At 48.8% G+C, this 20,033-nt stretch overlaps 1 protein-coding gene and 1 long non-coding RNA gene across 2 annotated transcripts in view; one reads left to right on the top strand and one right to left on the bottom strand.

Moving 5' to 3' along the window:
- Positions 1-20,033, top strand: part of GALM (galactose mutarotase) — a 58,069-nt gene that overhangs the window by 20,491 nt on the left and 17,545 nt on the right. The window contains exon 4 of the mRNA XM_002709910.5: positions 5,563-5,644. Within this exon, the coding sequence (XP_002709956.1) occupies positions 5,563-5,644 (82 nt within the window). The remainder of the gene's footprint in view (positions 1-5,562; positions 5,645-20,033) is intronic.
- Positions 7,101-19,249, bottom strand: LOC103347701 (uncharacterized). The gene is made up of 3 exons (XR_007918285.2): positions 18,367-19,249; positions 11,715-11,880; positions 7,101-10,238 (listed from the first exon to the last, which is right to left on the bottom strand). It is a non-coding gene; the product is annotated as an uncharacterized lncRNA (long non-coding RNA).

Raw genomic sequence — 20,033 nt, 5'->3', positions numbered from 1 at the left:
CAGGCAGAAATAGAATAAAGTATAATTGCTTTTAGTAGGTAGTAGATGGTTTAGTAGGTAGTAGATGGTTTTCCTCTATTTACTACATTTTTGTACACGTAGGGCATCCTACTCTTCAATGGGAGGGAGATCCAGAGGAATAGGTTGGGAAATAAAAAGTGGGGGTGGGCGTTGACCCTTGTGGCTAGGATGCCTGTGCCCCTTGTTGGAGTACCTAGGTTTGCTTCCTGGCCTCAGCTGCTGATTCCAGCCTCCTGCTGATGCAGACCTTGGGAGGCAGTCGTGATGGCTCAAGTCATTGGGTTTCTGTGATTCATGTGGGAGGCTTGGATTGAGTTTCTGGTTCCTGGCTTCAGCCATGGCCCGGCCTTAGCTGTGGCAGGCATTTGAGGATTGAACCAGCAGACGGAAGTTCTCTCTCTCTCTCTGTCTATATTGCTTTCTCCCTCTCAAATAAATACATTCAAAAAAAAGAAAAAGAAAGCGAAAGAGTGTATGAACGATCCTAACTGCAGGTGTGTTCCATTGAAGAAGGTATCTGGGAAAGTAAGGTTTGCTAAGGCCATTCCCATTGACTGCCCTTCTGACTTTCCAGGAGGGACAGGGATTTCTGAGTCTCTTCCCAGAGGCTGGATAGTTTCCGGGATCACAGACCCCCACCCAGAGGGTGGTCAGCGTGTGCTCCCTTCCGGATGCTGTGGGTGCTCAAATCCACAGCACCTGCATCAGGGGTGAAGCTGGCTGGGCCTGGGGTCAAGGGTGCATCTTGAGAACATCTCTTGCCTTAACCTGGAGAGCATTATCATCTGTCTCAAACCCTGATTTTTAAAGGAGTCAGCGCATCTTATGTTTCATTTATTGTTTGTTTTAAATTGAACATGCCATATTTTTGTTCTACATGGGGCCCAAGCACTGGCTTATCATATCTGAGTGTTGGAGGCCTACAGGGAGGGGAGAATTGTGTTTTTCAAAGAATGGAAAAGATGTGTAAGTTGCAGAGCTTTTATTTTGTTTTGTTTTTCTGTGCCTTCCTATGAGCAACACAGCTCTGGGAGAACATGTCTTTTATTGAAATTTCACCTCGAGAGCTATGAAAGCAAGGTCTGGGGGAATTTGAGATGAGAAACAGCCGCTGTGGTTCTGGTATGACTGGGTAGACAAGTCATCAAGAACCCAGGTTCTTCCATCTTCTCATTCTCCTTCCGCAGTGTTTTGGATTGTTTTCAAGCTCATCCCCTCTTGGTCACAAGATGGTTGCCACTTCCTTATACGGTCGTATCCAAGGACAAAAAGAACCTATTCCTTTTTTCATATCTCTAAAGTTTCCTTTTTAAAAAAAAAAAAAAAAAAAGCAAAACTTTTTCTAGAAGGCTCTCATCTCAGAGGGCCCCCATCAGACTTTCTGACACATTCCTTTGTCTGGAGTCTGCCAATCCTGGTCGCCAGCACAGGGATTAGACCAATCAAAATTTACCCTCTGGGGATGGGAAATACATAGTCTGGGGTAGAACTCGGCAAGTCAGCTTCCGCCAGGACAGTGGGAAGGTGCAGGTTAAGGAGCTGCTGTGGCTTTGCCGCCAAGAGTGCCTGTTGCTTCCTGCTAGAGGTGGTGAGAGCCGAACGAAGCCAGCGGTAGCAGCAGTGCACAAACATGTGCTTAAAGCCTCGTGCAAGTCATAATGGACGCTGTAAGGTTCGTGTCGCAAGCTAGTAGCAGTCAAGCCAAGTTAACCAAAGCCCGGATTCGGAGGGAGCCTCAAGGTTTGCTGTGATTCATCAGCACTGAAAGGAAATGAATCCAACAGGAAAATTTCACCACAGACCAGTAGCTTTTTCCAGACCAGAGCATTCATAAGACAAGGCATGCTTCTTTTTAAATTAATTAATTAATTTGAGTGGCAGAGAAAGAGAGAGAGATTCCCATCTGCCCAAATGCCCAAAAGTGCAGGAGGTGGGCTGGAGCGAAAGCCGGGAGCCGGGAGCTCCCACGTGAGGGACAAGGACTCAGTAAGCCGAGCCATCACCTGCTGCCTCCCAGGGTGCCCGTTAGCAGGAAGCTGGGGTTGAGAGCTGGAGTGGGTTCTTAAACCCAAGTCCTGGGATACAGGATGCAGGCATCGTAACCAGCAGGCCCAGCACGTTAGGAATGTTAGTGCTGTTTCGGGAGCCCGTGACCACTAGGGGAGCAGGTACCTGATAAATATTCTTTTCCTTCCCCTGCCAGGCTTCTTCCTAACATCTCACATTCATCAATTTATTTGGTGTGTGATATTCATGTAGGTTCATTTTCTTCCTGTCCTTGGCAAAAAAAAAAAAAAAAGAAAGAAAGAAAGAAAAAGGAAATTCCTAAGCAGCTTTATTCATAATAGTAAAGCAGTAAAAACAACCCAAAAGTCCATCATCAGGAGGATCAATAAGCAAATCTTGATAAGCAATGGAATAGTACTTAACAAGGAAAAGGGACAAATTACTGATGCAGTGGTGCATAGTGTTGAAGCACTTAGGGACCAAAGAATATAAACTCGACGGTCCTGTCTGTGTGAAGCACACAGAACTAATTAGCAGAACTAATCTGTAGCAACAGAGATCAGAGCAGTGTTCTGGTTGTAAATAGGTATTGATTTCAAAACGTAAAGGAGGGAGGAAGGAGGCAGGCACCTGAGCCGACAGTGAAGAGCTGGCCATCAGCACTAGGCCACGAGTCCAGACAGGGCCCGAGCCTTCTCCCCTCACTCAGTGACTCAGCGAGCGTGCATCCCTCCAGTCTCAGTTGTGCACAGGGAGTTTGGAGGACTTCCTGGGAGCTGCAACTCCCAGTGTAATACCTCCAAGGCTTTGTACCCAGCCTTCCATACCCCTGCCTCCACTGACCAGAAACTTCCATGTTGAGCTGAACTTGAACAGATAAATCCTGGAAAATAGCCTCATATTCTCTTCCCTCAGCTCTGTTCCCCTAGGGCCCAAAGAGACCCTCACTTCCAGGACAACCCGAAGTCACAGAAGATGGCAGTAGAAAGCGCCACACAGGAGAGAGACCCCTTTGGTCCAGAGCTGCTGTGGACCCTGGTGCAGACCCCCTCCCATTTTGGACCTGCCTTCCCAGCTCAGAACTAGGACCAGGCAAGCAGCTAAGATAGGGAGTGTGGGCGGAAGGGAGACCTCTGGCCTGGCCGCCTCCCCCGCCTGCTCCTATCCCCGGAAGAATACGAGCGAATCCATTCTTTGGTAGAGGAGCCTCCAAGTAGTGCAGTTTCTACCGTGTTTAGACACGGAATCGTGGGGTGTCTGAACCCGGCCTCTGTTTCCAGCTGGCCTGCAGCTCTCTCTGCCTCTGTCTGCTTCCTCCAGGGGGCCCCGCAGAGGCTTCAGCTCAGCTGCGCTCAGGGCTTCCCACCCTTGGCACTGTAGACATTTTGAGCCAGAAGACCCCTCAGTGTGGCAGGGTGGACCGCCGTGCTGTGCATCAGAGGGGGTTTTTAGTAGCTTGCTGGTCTCTTTCCACTGGGTGCCGGGGTGTCAACCACCACCACCAGACATTGTCAGATGTCCGCTGTGGGTAAGCTGAGAACCCCTCGCTTAGCTGGTTCAGGAGCATTTACTAAGCACAGTCCTCACCTTGCTACCCCTTCCCCGTATCCTTCTATGAAGCTTTAAAGTATACTACTATTGTTTTAAGATTTTTTTATTTATTTAAAAGTCAGAGATACACAGAGAGAGAAGGAGAGGCAGAGAGGTCTTCCATCCACTAGTTCAATTGGCCACAATGGCCAGAGCTGTGCCGATCTGAAGCCAGGAGCCAAGAGCTTCCTCTGGGTCTCCCAGGTGGATGCAGGGGGCCTGGGCTATCTTCCACTGCTTTCCCAGGCCATAGCAGAGAGCTGGATCGGAAGTGGAGCAGCCAGGTCTTGAACCGGTGCCCATATGGGATGACAGCACTGCAAGCGGCAGTTTTACCTGCTACACCACAGCACCAGCCCCTCTGTCACTCTTTCAAATAAATAAATATTTTAAAAAATATGAGTTTATTTTGGTGCAAAAAATTGTTTTCATAATACATGGAAAATGTGTATTATGAAAAAACCTCATGCATTTCAAAAAATTTTTCACACCAAAACAAAGTCATACTTTTTTTTTTTTTTTAAGATTTATTTTATTTATTTGAAAGACAGAGTTACAGAGAGAGGTAGAGACAGAGAGAGAGGTCTTCTATCCACTGGTTCACTCCCCAGATGGCTGCAACGGCCAGAGCTGCGCCGATCCGAAGCCAGGAGCCAAGAGGTTTTTCTGGGTCTCCCACATGGGTGCAGGGGCCCAAGGACTTGAGCCATCTTCTACTGCTATCCTGGGCCATAGCAGAGAGCTGGATCAGAAGAGGAGCAGCTGGGACTAGAACTGTTGCCCATATGGGATGCTGGCACTTCAGGCTGAGGCTTTAACCCGCTGTGCCACAGTGCCGGTCCCAAAAGTCTTTTTTTTTTTTTTTTTTTTTTTTTTTTTACAGACAGAGTGGATAGTGAGAGAGAGAGAGAGAGAGAGAAAGGTCTTCCTTTTGCCGTTGGTTCACCCTCCAATGGCCGCCACGGCCGGCGTGCTGCGGCCGGCGTACCGCGCTGATCCGAGCACCGCGCTGATCCGAAGGCAGGAGCCAGGTGCTTCTCCTGGTCTCCCATGGGGTGCAGGGCCCAAGCACTTGGGCCATCCTCCACTGCACTCCCTGGCCACAGCAGAGAGCTGGCCTGGAAGTGGGGCAACCGGGACAGAATCCGGTGCCCCGACCGGGACTAGAACCCGGTGTGCCGGCGCCACTAGGTGGAGGATTAGTCTAGTGAGCCGCGGCGCTGGCAAAAGTCATACTTACAATTCCATTTTCTTCAAACTTTTTAAAATGCCTTCATCTGAGGAGAGTGGAAGAAACTCCCACAAGCCAAGATCTAAAGACTTTCAAACCATTGTGATTTCCATGACTTTTTTCAGTGTTTATTTTCATCCACTTGAAAGGCAGCGAAAAGGGAGAGGTATACATAGAGAGATCTTCCATCCACTGGTTCACTCCCCAAATGCCCACGACAGCTGGATCTGGGCTAGGATGAAGCCAGGCGCCCAGAACTCCATCCAGGTCTCCCACGTGGGTAGCAGGAATGAAAACACTTGGACCATCATCTGCTGGCTCTATTATGCGTCATCAGGAGGCTATATCAGAAGCAGAACAGTCTAGACTCAAACTGGCACTCTGACATGCGATGTGGGCCTCCCAAGTGGCTGCCTAACCTATAACACCATAACACCTGCCCCAGTTTCTTTGACTTTTGACCATCATTTTCCATGTAGGAAAAAATGAAATAAAGCATGTTAGGGTCATACTGAACAGCTTCTTCCAGTTGCTATTTGAAGGCCCTGTCTACCTACACTTAAAGGATCATATTTAGTTGTCACCATTGACATTGGTCAAAGGAAAGTTCTAAAGTTTTTGTCAATGCCTGAAAATATTTTCACAAGAAGCAAATGTATGAAATAAGGCAAAGCACTAACTCTTCTTTTCTTTCTCCTACCTTTCCCTGCCAGGGTTCCCCAAATATATATGACCATGAAGTTACTATAGATGCTGATGCTTTTTTGCCAGTGAATGAAACCCTTATTCCTACAGGTTGGTGAATTTAAATTTTTTTATGGGTATACAGAGCTGATGGTTTGAGGAACACTGAAAACTACATTTGTCTAAAACTATTTCCCTATGTATAGGCTGTGTGTGTATGTCCTTGTTTAACTGGATTGAGATCATCTTGTTTATTATTATTTGGGATGAGAAGAACCTGGTTCACAGGGGCAAAGGCATATGGAGAAAAAAGTAGATTAGTGGGTTTCCAGGAGCTGGGGACGGAAGTTAATGAGTGATAATAAAGACAAGATTTCTTTTTTTGGGTGATGAAAAGATTCTAGGATTAAATGGTGGTGAGGGCCACAAAACCTTGTAAATGCACTAAATTACAAACTTTAAAGTTAAGGAGGAATGCTGTGGCATGTCAGTATCTCGAGTAAATGAAAGAATGGGAGTGGGCTTTTGCAGAGTGATTAAGATGCCTCTTGGGATACTCCATCCACACAGGAGGCTCCTGATTCTGGCTTCATGCTAAAGCACACCGTGGGAGGCAGTGATGATGGCTCAAGTAGTTGGGTCCTGCCACCCACGTGGAAGACCCAGATTGAGTTCTGGGCTCCTGGTTTTGGCCTGGCCCAGCCCCAACTGTTGCAAGCATTTGGGGAAGTAAACCAGCAGATAGAAGCAAGTTCTCTCTATGCCTTTCAAATAAGTAAATGAATTTTAAAATAGCTTAATGCAAAGGCCGGCGCCGTGGCTCACTAGGCTAATCCTCCACCTAGCGGCGCCGGCACACCGGGTGCTAGTCCCGGTCAGGGCGCCGGATTCTGTCCCGGTTGCCCCTCTTCCAGGCCAGCTCTCTGCTGTGGCCAGGGAGTGCAGTGGAGGATGGCCCAGGTGCTTGGGCCCTGCACCCCATGGGAGACCAGGAAAAGCACCTGGCTCCTGGCTCCTGCCATCGGATCAGCGCGGTGCGCCGGCCGCGGCGGCCATTGGAGGGTGAACCAACGGCAAAGGAAGACCTTCCTCTCTGTCTCTCTCTCACTGTCCACTCTGCCTGTCAAAAAAAAAAAAAAAAAAATAGCTTAATGCAGTAGAATATGAACAAATGAAAGCCAAGGGCACTGTGTTAACCAAGTCATCAAAACTTAATGTCACCAGTAACAAGATGTATTGACACCACAGCCTCCCAGTCTGAGTATGAGACTCTGAGAAAGCGTGACGTGCTGGTCAAAGACGCACAACCTCACTGTGATCAGGAGACAACATCACATGAACCCAGTTGAGGACATTCTTCTTCTTCTTCTTTTTTTTTTTTTTTTAAGATTTATTTATTTATTTGAAAGGCGGAGTTACAGAGAGGCAGAGGCACAGAGAGAGAGAGAGAGAGAGATCTTCTATCTGCTGGTTCACTCCCCAGATGGCTACAACAGCCAGAGCTGAGCCGATTCAGAGCCAGGAGCCAGAAGCCAGGAGCTTCTTCTGAGTCTCCCATGAAGGTGCAGGGGCCCAAGGACTTGGGCCATTTTCTACCGCTTTCCCAGGCCATAGCAGAGAGCTGGATCGGAAGTGGAGCAGCCAGGACTAGAACTGGCACCCATATGGGGTGCTGGCACTGCAGGCGGCGGCTTTACCCAGTAAGCCACAGCACCAGCACCCTAAAACTTTTTTAAAAAATAAATATCAGGGCTAGTGCTGTGGCTTTGTGGCTGCAAATCTGTTAGAATCCTATCATGCAAGTAAATAAGTTGCAGTAACTTCAGAACTCATGAAAAATGCATACTTTTTCTACCTGTCCATATATTAGCCAGTGTTGCATGTTATCTCTGTTTGCCCAATGACAGACAGATCTCATAGTGGTTTTTTTTTTTCTTCCTCTTTTCTCAGAAGCGCTTAAGAAACAAGCTGATTGTATAATTCTTTGAAACTTCCTCCAAAAAAAAAAAAATGGTGGTAACCGCTACTTTGCAGTTCAGTGATGTAAGAATTCACATGGCGGTACCACTGTAGCCAAGTACAAATCTCTAGGAGCCCAGATTTCATCTGATCTTAATGTTGACCAGAAGCCCATGAGCAAGTGGCTTCCTTTGGAGACCCCAGATTCAGAAATGGCTCCCCTGTGCTGCTGGGACTCCCCGGGAGCTGACTGTGCTGTGGTTGAATCAGCCAGGATCTTAACCATTAACTAGGAAAATGCCAGGATTGATAGAACTAGCAAGCTGACACACAGGGCAGCACTGCTGGAGGCTCCCGGATAGAGGAAATTGAGAGTTAAATAAAACCTGGGAGGGCAAATGGAAGTCTGCCAGGCAGCAGAGGAGAAAGGTGTTCTGGATTAAAAAAAAAAAAGAAGCCTGAACAGTGTGGGAAGCAGCAAGACTGGCCCTCTGGGAAAAGCTACATTTGCTTCTGGAGTAAAAAACATTCCAGGCTGCAAAGCAAACAAAATCATATTTGTTTAAATTATATTGGGGGGGGGAGGCTGTGAGTAGGGGGATTTTTCCTGAGATTAAAGAGCGTGAACTTTAAGTGTCTGTCAACTTGACAAGGAAGGGAATGAGGGAAGGAATGACTCCAGTCAGGCAGAAGCACAGAATTGTTCACCGCGCGCAGTAACCTCAGAAGTCACTGCTCTGCTGCAACACGTGGGGTTCAATGACACGTCCCTTATCTCTCTGGTTCTTGGTTTTCTAATCTGCAAAACCTTGTTATGACCAAGTGATGTGAAAAGTTCACGTTCTTTAAGGGTGTGTGCTGGTTGTCTCTGTTAAAGATGCCAGGTAGAAAATCCACAGCATTGTCAAAGGAGAGCATTGCCACATACAGGGCAGCTTTCAGTCATCTGGAGTGAGATGCTTCAAAGTAGCCGACGGAGAAGCCAGGTAATGGGTTTGTTCGAGACCCTCCTGCTCTCCCTGGCTTTCCCTGGGGTTGCGTTTGGCTGTGGAAAAGCCCTCAGAAAACAAAACGAAACAACCTACTGTATTAACAACTCTGATCCCTTTATGTGAATGGCTTTTACTCCACAGATCAGTTATTTTGTTAACCATCACAGATCTCTGTCTTCTACCCCAAGTCCTTGTTTGAGTGTTTGTTTTTTAAATTCTTTTTCCTAGGGTCATAAAAATTCTCATTAATTGTGCTTGGAGAAAAAAGTATCTCTTAACATCATTATAGCAGAAAAGAAACCTAGCACCAAGAACTCTTTAACTGTGCCCAGGGCCACCAGGTCTGAAAAAGTGGCTCAAGTGGGAGAATTTGTGATGGATTTGGGAAAAGTTAAGGGTAACACTTTAACCATGAGGCCTTTTATCATATTGTTGACATCCCTTGAAATCTTTTAAAAAAATTTTTTTTTTATTATTTGAGAGGCAGAGAAAGAGACAGAGAGATCTTCCATCTGCTGGTTCACTCTCCAAATGTCTGCAACAGCCAGGGCTGAGTCAGGCCAAAGCCAAGAACTGAGAACTCAATCCAGGTGTCTGCGTCCTGAGTCACCAACTGCGGCTTCCCAGGGCACACATTAGCAGGAAGCTGGATCAGGAGTAACGTCAGGGCTGGGACCCACCGCACACAGGGGCTGCGTGCGTTCCAAGCAACCTCATAACCACCGGGCCAAATGCCCACCCCAAACATTCCTTGCATTCTCTGTGGATTTGTCACAGGTGTCTAATTTGATGGATTATAATTTCTGCAGCTTCCTTTGATCAGCCTGCTCTTGGCTTCAGCCAAGTCCTGTAGGGGTGCCTCTAAGATTCTGTCTGTGTGTGAAACAGACAGGTTTGAAAGGTCTCTCCCTCCCCTCCTCCTTCTGTAGCTATGGATTTGTATTTGTTTTTCAACTCTGTTGTTTGCCCTTCATAAAAGCTCTAAGCTGAGCTATTCTTGAAGGGAATGCTGACACAGATCTAAACTTTGGGGGTGTTTTTCACCCTGGTTACAGACACAAGTAAATAATTTTTCAGGCCATGGGAAAACCCATCATCATGAGAAGGTGACACCTTTTATTTTACAGTAACTGTGGCCGGGTGCTCCGTAAGAGAGGACCGTTCTCCCCTTGTGTGTTTCGGGAGGGACGGAGTCCTGGCCTCTCTTTGTTTGTTCCCTGCCCACTGACCTGGCATTATCACATGGAAGGGACGGGGATTCCATGGCCCGCCATTCCCCGGAGCCAAATCAAGGTCAATGTGATGAACCTCCCCCTGCCCGAAACGTACAGCCTCCGCGTAGCCCTCTGCTCTAGCAGGACCCACAAGCCTCCAGGCGCCTTGCACGCCTGTTTTGCTCCTGTTCGTCTTCCTGTTGACAGTTTCTGGGGACATATAAGATGGCCTCAGCCCTTTCCGCCAATAAAGCGTGGAAAACAACAGCCTGTCCTATGTGGCTGCTTCCCCCTCCGGCTTCTTCTGCTTTCCTAAATAGTCAAAGGCTGGCCTTTTCCCCACGCCCAGCGGAAAAGCCTCAGCGAGTGTAGGGGGGCCGCAGCCTTCCAGGGAGCCCATTCAAGTCATTTAAAGTCATCCGCGTCTGCCCCTTGGAAGTCCCCCGCCCCCACCTTGTCGGCCCTGGAAGGCTCCAAACGTGGGCAAATAAGATCCCTTGTGTGTTAAGCTGGCAGACTCCTGCATCTTTGCTCTTCTGCCTGGGGAAAAACAAAAAAGAAGGATCTTTTAAATAAAAGAATAGAATCCATCATCCAGCTTCGAAAACTACTCCGGGTGAAATTCTGGGAGTCCTGTGGGTGTTTTGAGCACACAGTCGCTGCTCCCGGGTGCCTGTTGGCTGTGCTGGGGCAGGCGGTGCCCGCAGAAGTGGGAAACAGAGCTGCTGCAGGCTCTTGTTACCCCGCAGGAGCCACAGCAAAGGTTTCAAAGCGGCTGAGCGGTCGGGATGCGTTCATGTGACTCTGATTCGCTTAGCTCTGCTTCCTCAGATCAGCTGTTTTTAGCTATTTTTTATAAAATAACATTTGTCACCCATAAAGCATTTGCTCCTTCGTAGGATACGAGCACCCTCTCAGAGAGACACCTTAAGGCTCGATGGAGTGGTTTTCTTGTTGTCAGGGCTCTCCCGGAGGTGGAACTCCTACAACCCTTTTAACAGGACGGGCGGGTAGGTAACAGATGTCCAGAGACGGAGAACACCTCAGTGACAGATCCCTGTGCCACCACATCAGACCTAATATAAGTGCTCTGTGGCCACAGGAGAACAAGAAAACTGGGCCCTGGTGCCTTGCGTAGCTACCAAGCCAGCTGACTGTTTGCACACGAGAAAACCTAACCCTTCTGTTTCTCCAGGGGTGAATTCTTTGCCGGGGTTGCAAACTCTGCATTTCACCTTTTGACCTCGCATAGCCCTGAGAGTAGGAGGGCAGGGCTGGGCGCCTGCCTGGCACAACACTGCCCTGCACAGCATGCCTTGCAGCACTGAAGTCGTGGCATTAAGACGTTACAGCACATCACTTTGTTTTCTTTTAAGTTTGTTTCTCCTTCTGTAGTAGTAATAGTAGACAAGGAATTACCCAAGGAATTAACAAAGCAAAAAACGAATGCTTTGCCTCTACCGTAGCATTCGTAGAATCCCCTCCTGCCCTTTTCCTTGAGAAAAGATACCTTTCGTTTTTATCAAAATTGAACCAATCCGCTCAGTCCCTCAGCCCATCTGTGTTCACCTGCTGTTCTTGCCATACTCCATTTCTGAAAGCTCACACTCAAATTACATGAAAGCAACCCCATTTCGATAAAATTAGAATGCTGGTAGGAAAGGCTGACCACGAGGTTGCAGAGAGAGGCCCAGCAAGACTTTCGTATTTCATTTCAACCTCTCTCAGTTCAACCTGCAATGTGGCGGATGATATAATTACTTCTCTGGGGGCAGGTCAGTATCTGCCCTGGAGAAATGACAAATTCCGAAGTCGTCTCCAGGTTCCAGGGTACTGTAAATAAAGGCCATTTTGGCCGTCATATTTGAATATTTGGATTTTAGTCTTTCTGGAGCTCCAGACAGAAGATCCCTGAGATCCTAGACACCTGTTTGTTCCAACCACCCATTGATATGCTTCCGCCTTCCTTTCTATCTTGCCCACATCATTAGTCCATCAGGTCCTGCTGATTCTGACCTCCTAGGAGCTGCTCACATCTGTCTCTGCACTGGGCGACTTGATCATGGGACTCCATGGCCACTGTCCTGGGCAGGGCCACATTTCATGTCTGGATCAGTGCCTGACTTGAGTTATGAGTTTCCCAAGTTGGGATCAAGGATTGAATGAATGATCATTCTGGAGCCTGAAAAACAAAACAACAAAAAAAGAACATCGCTTAAGATCTGGTTTCCATCTGGTCACTAAAGGTATCCATCCCAAATGCAAATCTCTCTTTATTCCAGCTTTAAAAGCCTCCTGCATGGCTCCCAGACCAGACACCAGCTGCCCATCTCTTACCAAGCCTCACTCATCTCCACTGGGTTTCTGTACCTTCCCTCATTCAGCCCACCCCCTTCTTCGTGGCACAAACCCCTACTCTTCCTTCAAGACTCATATTTTCTGCTTGGAAATCTTTCCCCCACTTCCTGGAAACAATTGGGTTTCTGTGACAAGTGGTTTTGTAATGACATAAGCCATTTAGAGCTCATCCCGTGCTCCTCCACATGTCGTCCACATGATCTCTCTAGACTTGTAGACTCAACATACAGAGCCCCTGGCGGGAGGGGGTGTGCTTCAGGCTTGGTCTCTTTGGGTTGAAGCTAGAAAACCATGCTAAACACAGAAATGAAACCAAGCGCTAAGTACCTAATGTGTATATTCTAAAACTAGCTACCGCTTCCTTTCCCCCACAGCCAGTATCCACTCTCCCCACTTCAACACATTCGTTTGAAATGCAGTATATGGTAATGTCATACCATGTGAAAACTAGGATTCAGAAATCCAGGATACTGGTCTCAGCTCTAATCCTCTGAGCCTCATCAACCTAATCTGTAAAACCTGATTCGATGAAGGTTCTTTTATTTGAACCCTGAGGTCTTGTCCATTTCTAATGCTCCTACTCACACACCACAGAGAATTTCAACTCCAGTGGTTTTTTTGTTTGTTTGTTTTTTTGTTTGTTTGTTTTGACAGGCAGAGTGGACAGTGAGAGAGAGATACAGAGAGAAAGGTCTTCCTTTGCCATTGGTTCACCCTCCAATGGCCGCCGCGGCCGGCGCGCTGCGGCCAGTGCACCGCACTGATCCGAAGGCAGGAGCCAGGTGCTTCTCCTGGTCTCCCATGGGGTGCAGGGTCCAAGCACTTGGGCCATCCTCCACTGCACTCCCGGGCCATAGCAGAGAGCTGGCCTGGAAGGGGGGCAACTGGGACAGAATCCGGTCCCCAGACTGGGACTAGAACCCGGGGTGCTGGCGCCGCTAGGTGGAGGATTAGCCTATTGAGCCACAGCGCCGGCCCCAATTCCAGTGTTCTTAACGAGCACACTCATACATCTGGGCAGATGAGGACAACTTTGAGGGGTTCGTGAGCTGGATTCCACGTAGAACCCTGTGTGATTTGGCTGTTGGGAATAGCAATACTGTGTTTTCCTTTCAGTGGTCCCCGGGATGGGTCAGGTTTGGTTTGGGTCTCTTGCTAGTTCGTTCCCATTGGGTTTATGGAAAGGAGCTGCAGAAGGCTAGCTAGTGGAGAAAGATGGCAACCCAGAAAAGCAACATCCCTCAGCGCTACCCGGGGGAACCATAGCCGTGCAGGACTGGGGGTTGCTTGGCCAGCTTTTCTGTGTCTGCTTGGTCCAGCGAATGAAATGGCCTTCAAATGTCCGCCAATCTTTGGTTCATTCAGGATTCAGACATAGGCTTCCGACTTCACCCTGACTCAGCCTGGGTGTCGCAGGCATTTGGGGAATTAACCAGCAGATGGAAGATCTTCACTTGCCTCCCTCGCTCTCTGCTTTTCAAATGTAAGAGGATGGAGAAGGAGAAATAATAAATGAAAATAGAAGAAAGCACTTGAATTAAACTTGTGACACGAGGCCTTATGGGATGTTATATAACAGGTTCTTCCTAGATAGTGTCCTGGGAGGTTCAATTTAAGAACTCCAGGGGCCTCTCCTCTCCTAGTAGCAATAGTATCCTTCAAGGTGGTGCATTACTGAATCCCTTTTATAAAATGGACCCAAAGCTATTCATGTTCCCTGCTAGAAGACGCATCACGGCTACAAGATGGGCAAGCATGAGCCAGCATGGGAGAAATTTGGCAGGAAGAAAGCTCAGAACTTAGCAGTTGGCCAAGCAGTGTGCAATCTCTGTGAAAACTGCAGGCTAACAGCAAGTGAATTTGTCAGAAGGGGAGTTATTTGCTGGCACTCTGACCACCACCCTTGGAGAGCTGATGTTTCACACACACACATTCCCTCTCCTCATCTCGGGCCTGCACAGAAGCAGGTTCTAATTCATTCCTGGTGCGCGGCAGTCCTCAGAGGTCACCCATCTGAAGGGTGCGTGTTAACTGTGGGCTTTGAACTTTGGGCCCGAGGCTAAGTGACTTCCCAGAGCAGACTTGCTTTCAGTTCTTTTGGCTTTTTTTTTTAAAGATTTTTTTTTAATGGCATTATGACACACACACACACACACACACACAGAGGAAGAGACAGAGAGAAAGAGAGAGAGATCTTTGATCTTTGATGCACTAGTTCACCCCCCAAGAGGCCACAGCCATCATGGCTGGGTCAGGCAGAAGCCAGGAGCCTGGAACTCCATCCAGGTCTCCCACCTGGGTAGCAGGGACTCGGGTATTTGGGCAGTCTTCTGTTGCTCTCTCAGGTGCACTAGCAGGAAGCTGAATCACTTGCAAACAGCCAGGACATGAACCAGAATGCCCCTATAGGATGCCGATGCTGCGCCTCAATGCCAGCCCTTGCTTTCGGTTTTGAATACATGTATAGAGCACCTACTGATTGCAGCATGCTGCCTGAGACCTGGCTATACGTAGAAAGGAGACAGAACACTATCTTTGCATTTGTGACGCTCAGGGAGTAGGGCAGTGGTGGAGAACATGCTGGTGGGGTTAGGGGAGAAGAGAGCCAAGGGCGGGAGGAGGCCTTCTCACGGTCTTGCTGGGCTATGAGGATCTAGCAAGAAGGAGAGTGAGAGGGCCAGCGCACAGAAGGGGCGGCCTGTCACTCAGAAGCCGGAAAGGCAGCTGGGTAGGGTGGGGCGTAGGACACCACACTGAAGGTAGCATTCACTCTCAGGGCTGTGCATGTGCGAGGCCTCCATCTGACAATGTGTGCTTAGATTTTGCACCCAAGGCACTCTGCTTGGCCAGCCCTGCGGTTGTGTACAGTCAAAACTGGCTTCTGTGCCATGCTAAGGAGCCAGGATTTTATCTTTAGATCGTGAGGGCTTTGAAGCAAGGTTGGTGCTTTAGAAGTACCTCCAAGGCAACTGTTGAGGTGGGGGCTGGCTGGAGACAGCGACAGTCAAGCGGCTGCTTTAACAGACCATGTGGGAGGGAAGGGGGACCTATCCATGGGCCAGATGGCAGAACATAGTTTTGTGAAATTTAGGAGGTAAAGATTAGGAGGCCTGACTTGAACGTAGTGGACAAGGCGGCAGGAAGACGGATGGCTCCTGGGGTGGGGGTGGGGAGCAGAGATGGAGATACTGAGTCATCAAGAGGGGAAGTGCAGGGGCTGGCACAGAGGAGGAGCAGCTGGGGAGAGCTATGGGATGGGCTCAGAAACACGGGAGGTTAAGGTGGCTGTGGGGCATCCAGGTGGAGAGGAGCAGCGATCGGTGGGACCGGTGAGGATGCTGATGGGAGAGAAATGAGAGCTGGAACTACTCAGAGAAATTAGTGTGGACTTTGCAGCTTAAGCCAAGTGGATGTCCCTGGTCCGAGGCCCAGAGCGCCCCCAGGAAACAACCCGCATTCCTGGTGATTGGTGGCCCCACCCTCGGGGTCAGAGTTACAGAAAGTGAGGAAGAGAGGCGGGAGCAGGTTTGCTTAGTATGGGGATGGGAGTCTGCCTGTTCCAACAGCTGCCTGAGTGAGCTAACAGGAGGGACTGGTGTCGAAAACCACTCTGGACAAGCAGCGAGTGGAGGAAGAGAGGGCAGGAAGAGGAGGGCAGGCTGTGGGGTCGTCCACAGCTGGATGAGTATTACCATGGAAGCAGCCACCATCAACCACGGTGGGCTCCAGGGAGGCAGTGAGGGGTGTGAGAAACGGACTGCCAAAGGCCCTGAAGACAGGAGTATTGCGGTCATGTGCAGAGCTGGGGTGGGGGGTGGGTGGGGGCTGCAGAGAGAAAGCGGGTGATGGACAGCAAATCCCCAGAGGCTGTCCTGATGGGTTCTAAGACAGAAAAATACCCGGGTCATGAAAATGCCTCCTGTGGGCCTACCTGTGAAGCGGAAAATTGCCTTTTCACCTGCAAACGACCCAGACTGGGTTCAGCATTGTATGCAATATCCTGAAGCCATACCCTCCCCCACTGCAAGTCAGAGTAAAATCAGAAAACCTCCGGTGGAAAGGCAAAGAGAAAAGCAGCAGAAGAATAAAGCCACAAACTCAAAGCAGCGACAGAGGGAAGGGGAAAAAAATACACCCAGGCTTTGAAGTTGTGTGATCTATGAAAATTGATAGAAATGGTACCTAAAAAAAAAAGTCCCAAGGTGCTCTACTTGCCAACTGCTGGAATGAAGTAAAAATTCCCACCCAGGGTGTTACTTTTAATTATCATTCTCTTTATGTTGTTTCCTAAAATAATAACAGGCATTCTAGAGATGATTTACCAAGATGGCTTAATTAGGCATCAGATGAGTACCTGTGCCCATGAGCCCCATTACCGAAGGCTCGCTTATGCAAATTGGACTGATGCGCTTAACCCGACTAGATGAAGAAACAGACAGAATTGAGCAGCTGGGCTGGCAGCAGAGCTGGGCCATCCCCATGGAGACCAGGCTCCAGCACCAGGCCCTTCCTGTTACCCCAGCATCCCCCGGCTCTCTCTTTCACAGAGGAAAGAAGCAAGCAGCCCGTCACAGCCTGGGTCTCGCTCAGATCATCTCCATGTCAGTGCTTTTCTGCTTTCCTGTGCACAGGGGTCACCTGGGAACTTGTTAGAATGCAGATTCCGATGCAGTGGTGGGAGGGGAGCCTGCAGGTTCCTGTTCTTGACAATCGCCCAGGTCGTGTGGTGCTGACAGTCCCCCTGGCCTGAGGTAGCCGTGTAACAGGCTTCAAACCTCCAAGTGGCCTCCCGTGACCTTCGTTGCTTTTCCCGTTTCTAACAGCTATTGGATGCCTTTTGCTCCCCTCCTCCCTACCCTGTGGCCTCCTGTTGCCCCCTTAGCTGCCTTTAGTCAGCACCTCCCTCCAGACTCTGGGCTTCTCTCACTGAAAACCAGCCTCTACAGGTCACTCTGCAGAGGGCTGCTCTCAGCCAGTGGCTCCCTAGATTAGACAAGTTAAAATGGTTATTTAAAATGGGAGAAAAAACCAACATACCACAGTGTGCCCCCAAATGGAACAACTGCTTTGTTATTTTTGTTACATACGCCAGTGGTCCTACAACCCTAGAATGTCACAGTTGGAAACCACTACCCACGGGCCCAGTATTTGAATCCCAGAGGTCTGGGCCCTGCCAGTACTCAGGGGCCTCTGGGACAGGAGGCTCATGACCACCATGGGTTAGCATGTCAGGGAGGCCTTCCCAGTTCTGAGCTGGCATCTGTCTGCCCGAGCTGACTCCCGCTTGGCCTAGTTCTGGGCCTTGGCTTCCTACAGAGCAGGCTGACGACCTCAAAAAGCACTGTCATGTCTCCCTAGAGTCTTTTCTTCAGGAAGAACACCCCAGATCCTTTGGCTGTTCTTTGTCAGCCATGATGTGGCTACTCTGAGCATTTTCCTATGATCCTGCTTCTGTGTGTCTTGAATTCTGTCCACCTGAGATGCCCACACTGCAAAGAGTAGCCCCGTCTGTACCCTACCTCAGTCTAGACAATCTTTACGTGACTGCAGTTGAACTAGCGGCCTCTCTACATCCTTAACATCATTTCACACCTGCTGTGGCTCAGCTACACCTCTCCCTAGTTGTTGATGACAAGAATTATACCTAACATCTCGGCAAGTGTAGCATGATGGTTAAGAAGACAGGCTCTGGTATGAGACTGCCAGGGTGGGAAGTACTGTGCTAAGCACCATGTAGGTGTCACCAGTCACTGTCACCATCCCTCTGCTAAGCATTTTACCTAAAATAACTGAGTTAATCCTCATAACATCTTCATGATGTAGACGTTATTATTATCCTAATTTGCAAGTGAGGAAATAGGACCTCAAAATATTACCTTTTGTGCCTGGGGTTACAGTTACAATCTAAACCTCAGCAGTGTTGGCTGGCTGGTTGATTTTGTTTTGTTTTGTTTTTGACACAAGTGCCTAACCATATCAACTCCTGCTCATCTTGTAAGTGGCATTTCACCCATACTTTGCCCTGTCTTTGAGATTCCTGGTTGTGTCTGTCCATGTGTATCTGCCTACCAGCTTCATGCTGTCTGTCCTAGTTTGAGAGACTCTTCTTGTCTTCTTCTGTTGTCCACAAGGTCAAAGTCCACTTGGCAATTCCCTTACAGACTCTGCTCACCCAAACCCAGGTACTTCAGAGTTCCCACAGCTGCCAGCCTCTGCAACTGGCCGCATTTGCCTTGGTTCCTGATGAGCATGCTGCCGCCTGCCTTTCAGGTCTCCATGTCCCAGGATAGACAAGAGCCCCCACACTTACAGTTTGTGCAGTCAGTCGTCCGGGCAGCACCAGTGCAAAAGACAAGTGGAATGCAGGATCGGCAGAACACACATCCCTGAGAGGATCACAGACAGTTATTTCCTGCAGATACTTAAAGTAGAAGGCAGAGCTTCCTGCCTCTGACTCCAACTAGACCACAGACTACCAAGCAGCCATGGTGATGTGAACATTTCTATGAAAGAGGCTTGTGGCAGCAGTCTCATCAGGAGGGAGGCTTGGTGCTATGTTTTGGGTATTAGTCTGGATGCTGAATATACCCCCAAGGTCCTATGTATAGAGGTTTGGTCCCCACAGTCTCATGTTAATGATACCAGGAGAATGGGAACTTAATCCAATTATAGTGTCTGGGAGGTGGTGATTGGATTGGGTCTTTAGGGTGGAGCCCCCATATTTAAATGCTGGTGGCTCTATAGGAGATTACATAGGCACAGACAAGCTGGCTCCCTCTTGCCCTGTGATACTCTGTACCACCTCAGAACACCAGCAACAGAGGCCAAACCAACTGATCTTGGACTGTGAACCTCCAAAACCATGAGCTGAAACAAACCTTCTTTCCTTATGCAGGTTGTTGCCTCAGGTGCTTCATTGTAGTAACAAAAAGCTGACTTATACATGGGGTTGGCCTTCAGTTTAGATTATTTATTTGGGGCAATTTGAAAGGAGGGGAAGGGCTGCTGGAGGTTATAGTAGCTAAGTGCCTCATGGAAAGCCATTTCATGGCAGCTGTGCCAACTGACCAGAGAGGCTGGACTGATTTGCCCCTGTCTCCTTTCCTGGATCTGGTCTCTGACCCTGGCTATTACCATAACGTAGCTGTGTTTCATTACTTGTCCTTTTCACAGGCCAGGGTATCTACCACCTGTCCCTGGTGTTTTTATTTTTTTTAAGATTTATTTATTTATGTATTTGAAAGGCAGATTTACAGAAAGAGGGAGAAAAAGAGAGAGAGAGAGAGAGAGATCTTTAATCCTACTGCTTCATTCCCCAAATGGCCACAAGGGTCAGGGCTGTGCTGGGCCAAAGCTAAGAGCCAGAAGCTTCTTCTGGGTCTCCTATAAGGGTAACAGGGAACCAGGGACTTGGGCCATTTTCCACTGCCTTCCCAGGCGCATTAGCAGGGAGCTGGATCGGAAGTAGAGCATCCGGGACTTGATCTGGTACCCATATGGATACCAGCAAAAAATTCAGGCAGTGGATTAAACCAGGTATGCTATAATGCTGATCCCCTTATTCTTTTTTTTTTTTTTTTAATTTTATTTATTTGACAGAGTTACAAACAGTGAGAGAAAGGTCTTCCTTCTGTTGGTTCACTCTCCAGATGGCCGCAACGGTCGGAGCTGTGCCGATCCGAAGCCAGGAGCCAGGTGCTTCCTCCTGGTCTCCCATGCGGGTGCAGGGGCCCAAGCACTTGGGCCATCCTCTACTGCCTTCCCAGGCCACAGCAGAAAGCTGGACTGGAAGAGGAGCAACCGGGACTAGAACCAGCACCCATATGGGATGCCAGTGCCACAGGCGGAGGATTAACCAAGTGAGCCAGGGCACTGGCCCCAACCCCTTATTCTTTTTTAAAGATTTAATTTATTGGGCCGAGACTGTGGTATAGTGGGTAAAGCTGCCACCTGTAGTGCTGGCATCACATATGGGTA

The sequence above is a fragment of the Oryctolagus cuniculus genome, chromosome 2, assembly GCF_964237555.1.
Source record: "Oryctolagus cuniculus chromosome 2, mOryCun1.1, whole genome shotgun sequence".
NCBI lineage: Eukaryota > Metazoa > Chordata > Mammalia > Lagomorpha > Leporidae > Oryctolagus > Oryctolagus cuniculus.
The sequence above is the reverse complement of the archived record's forward strand: the minus strand, read 5'-3'. Positions and strand labels throughout refer to the sequence as shown.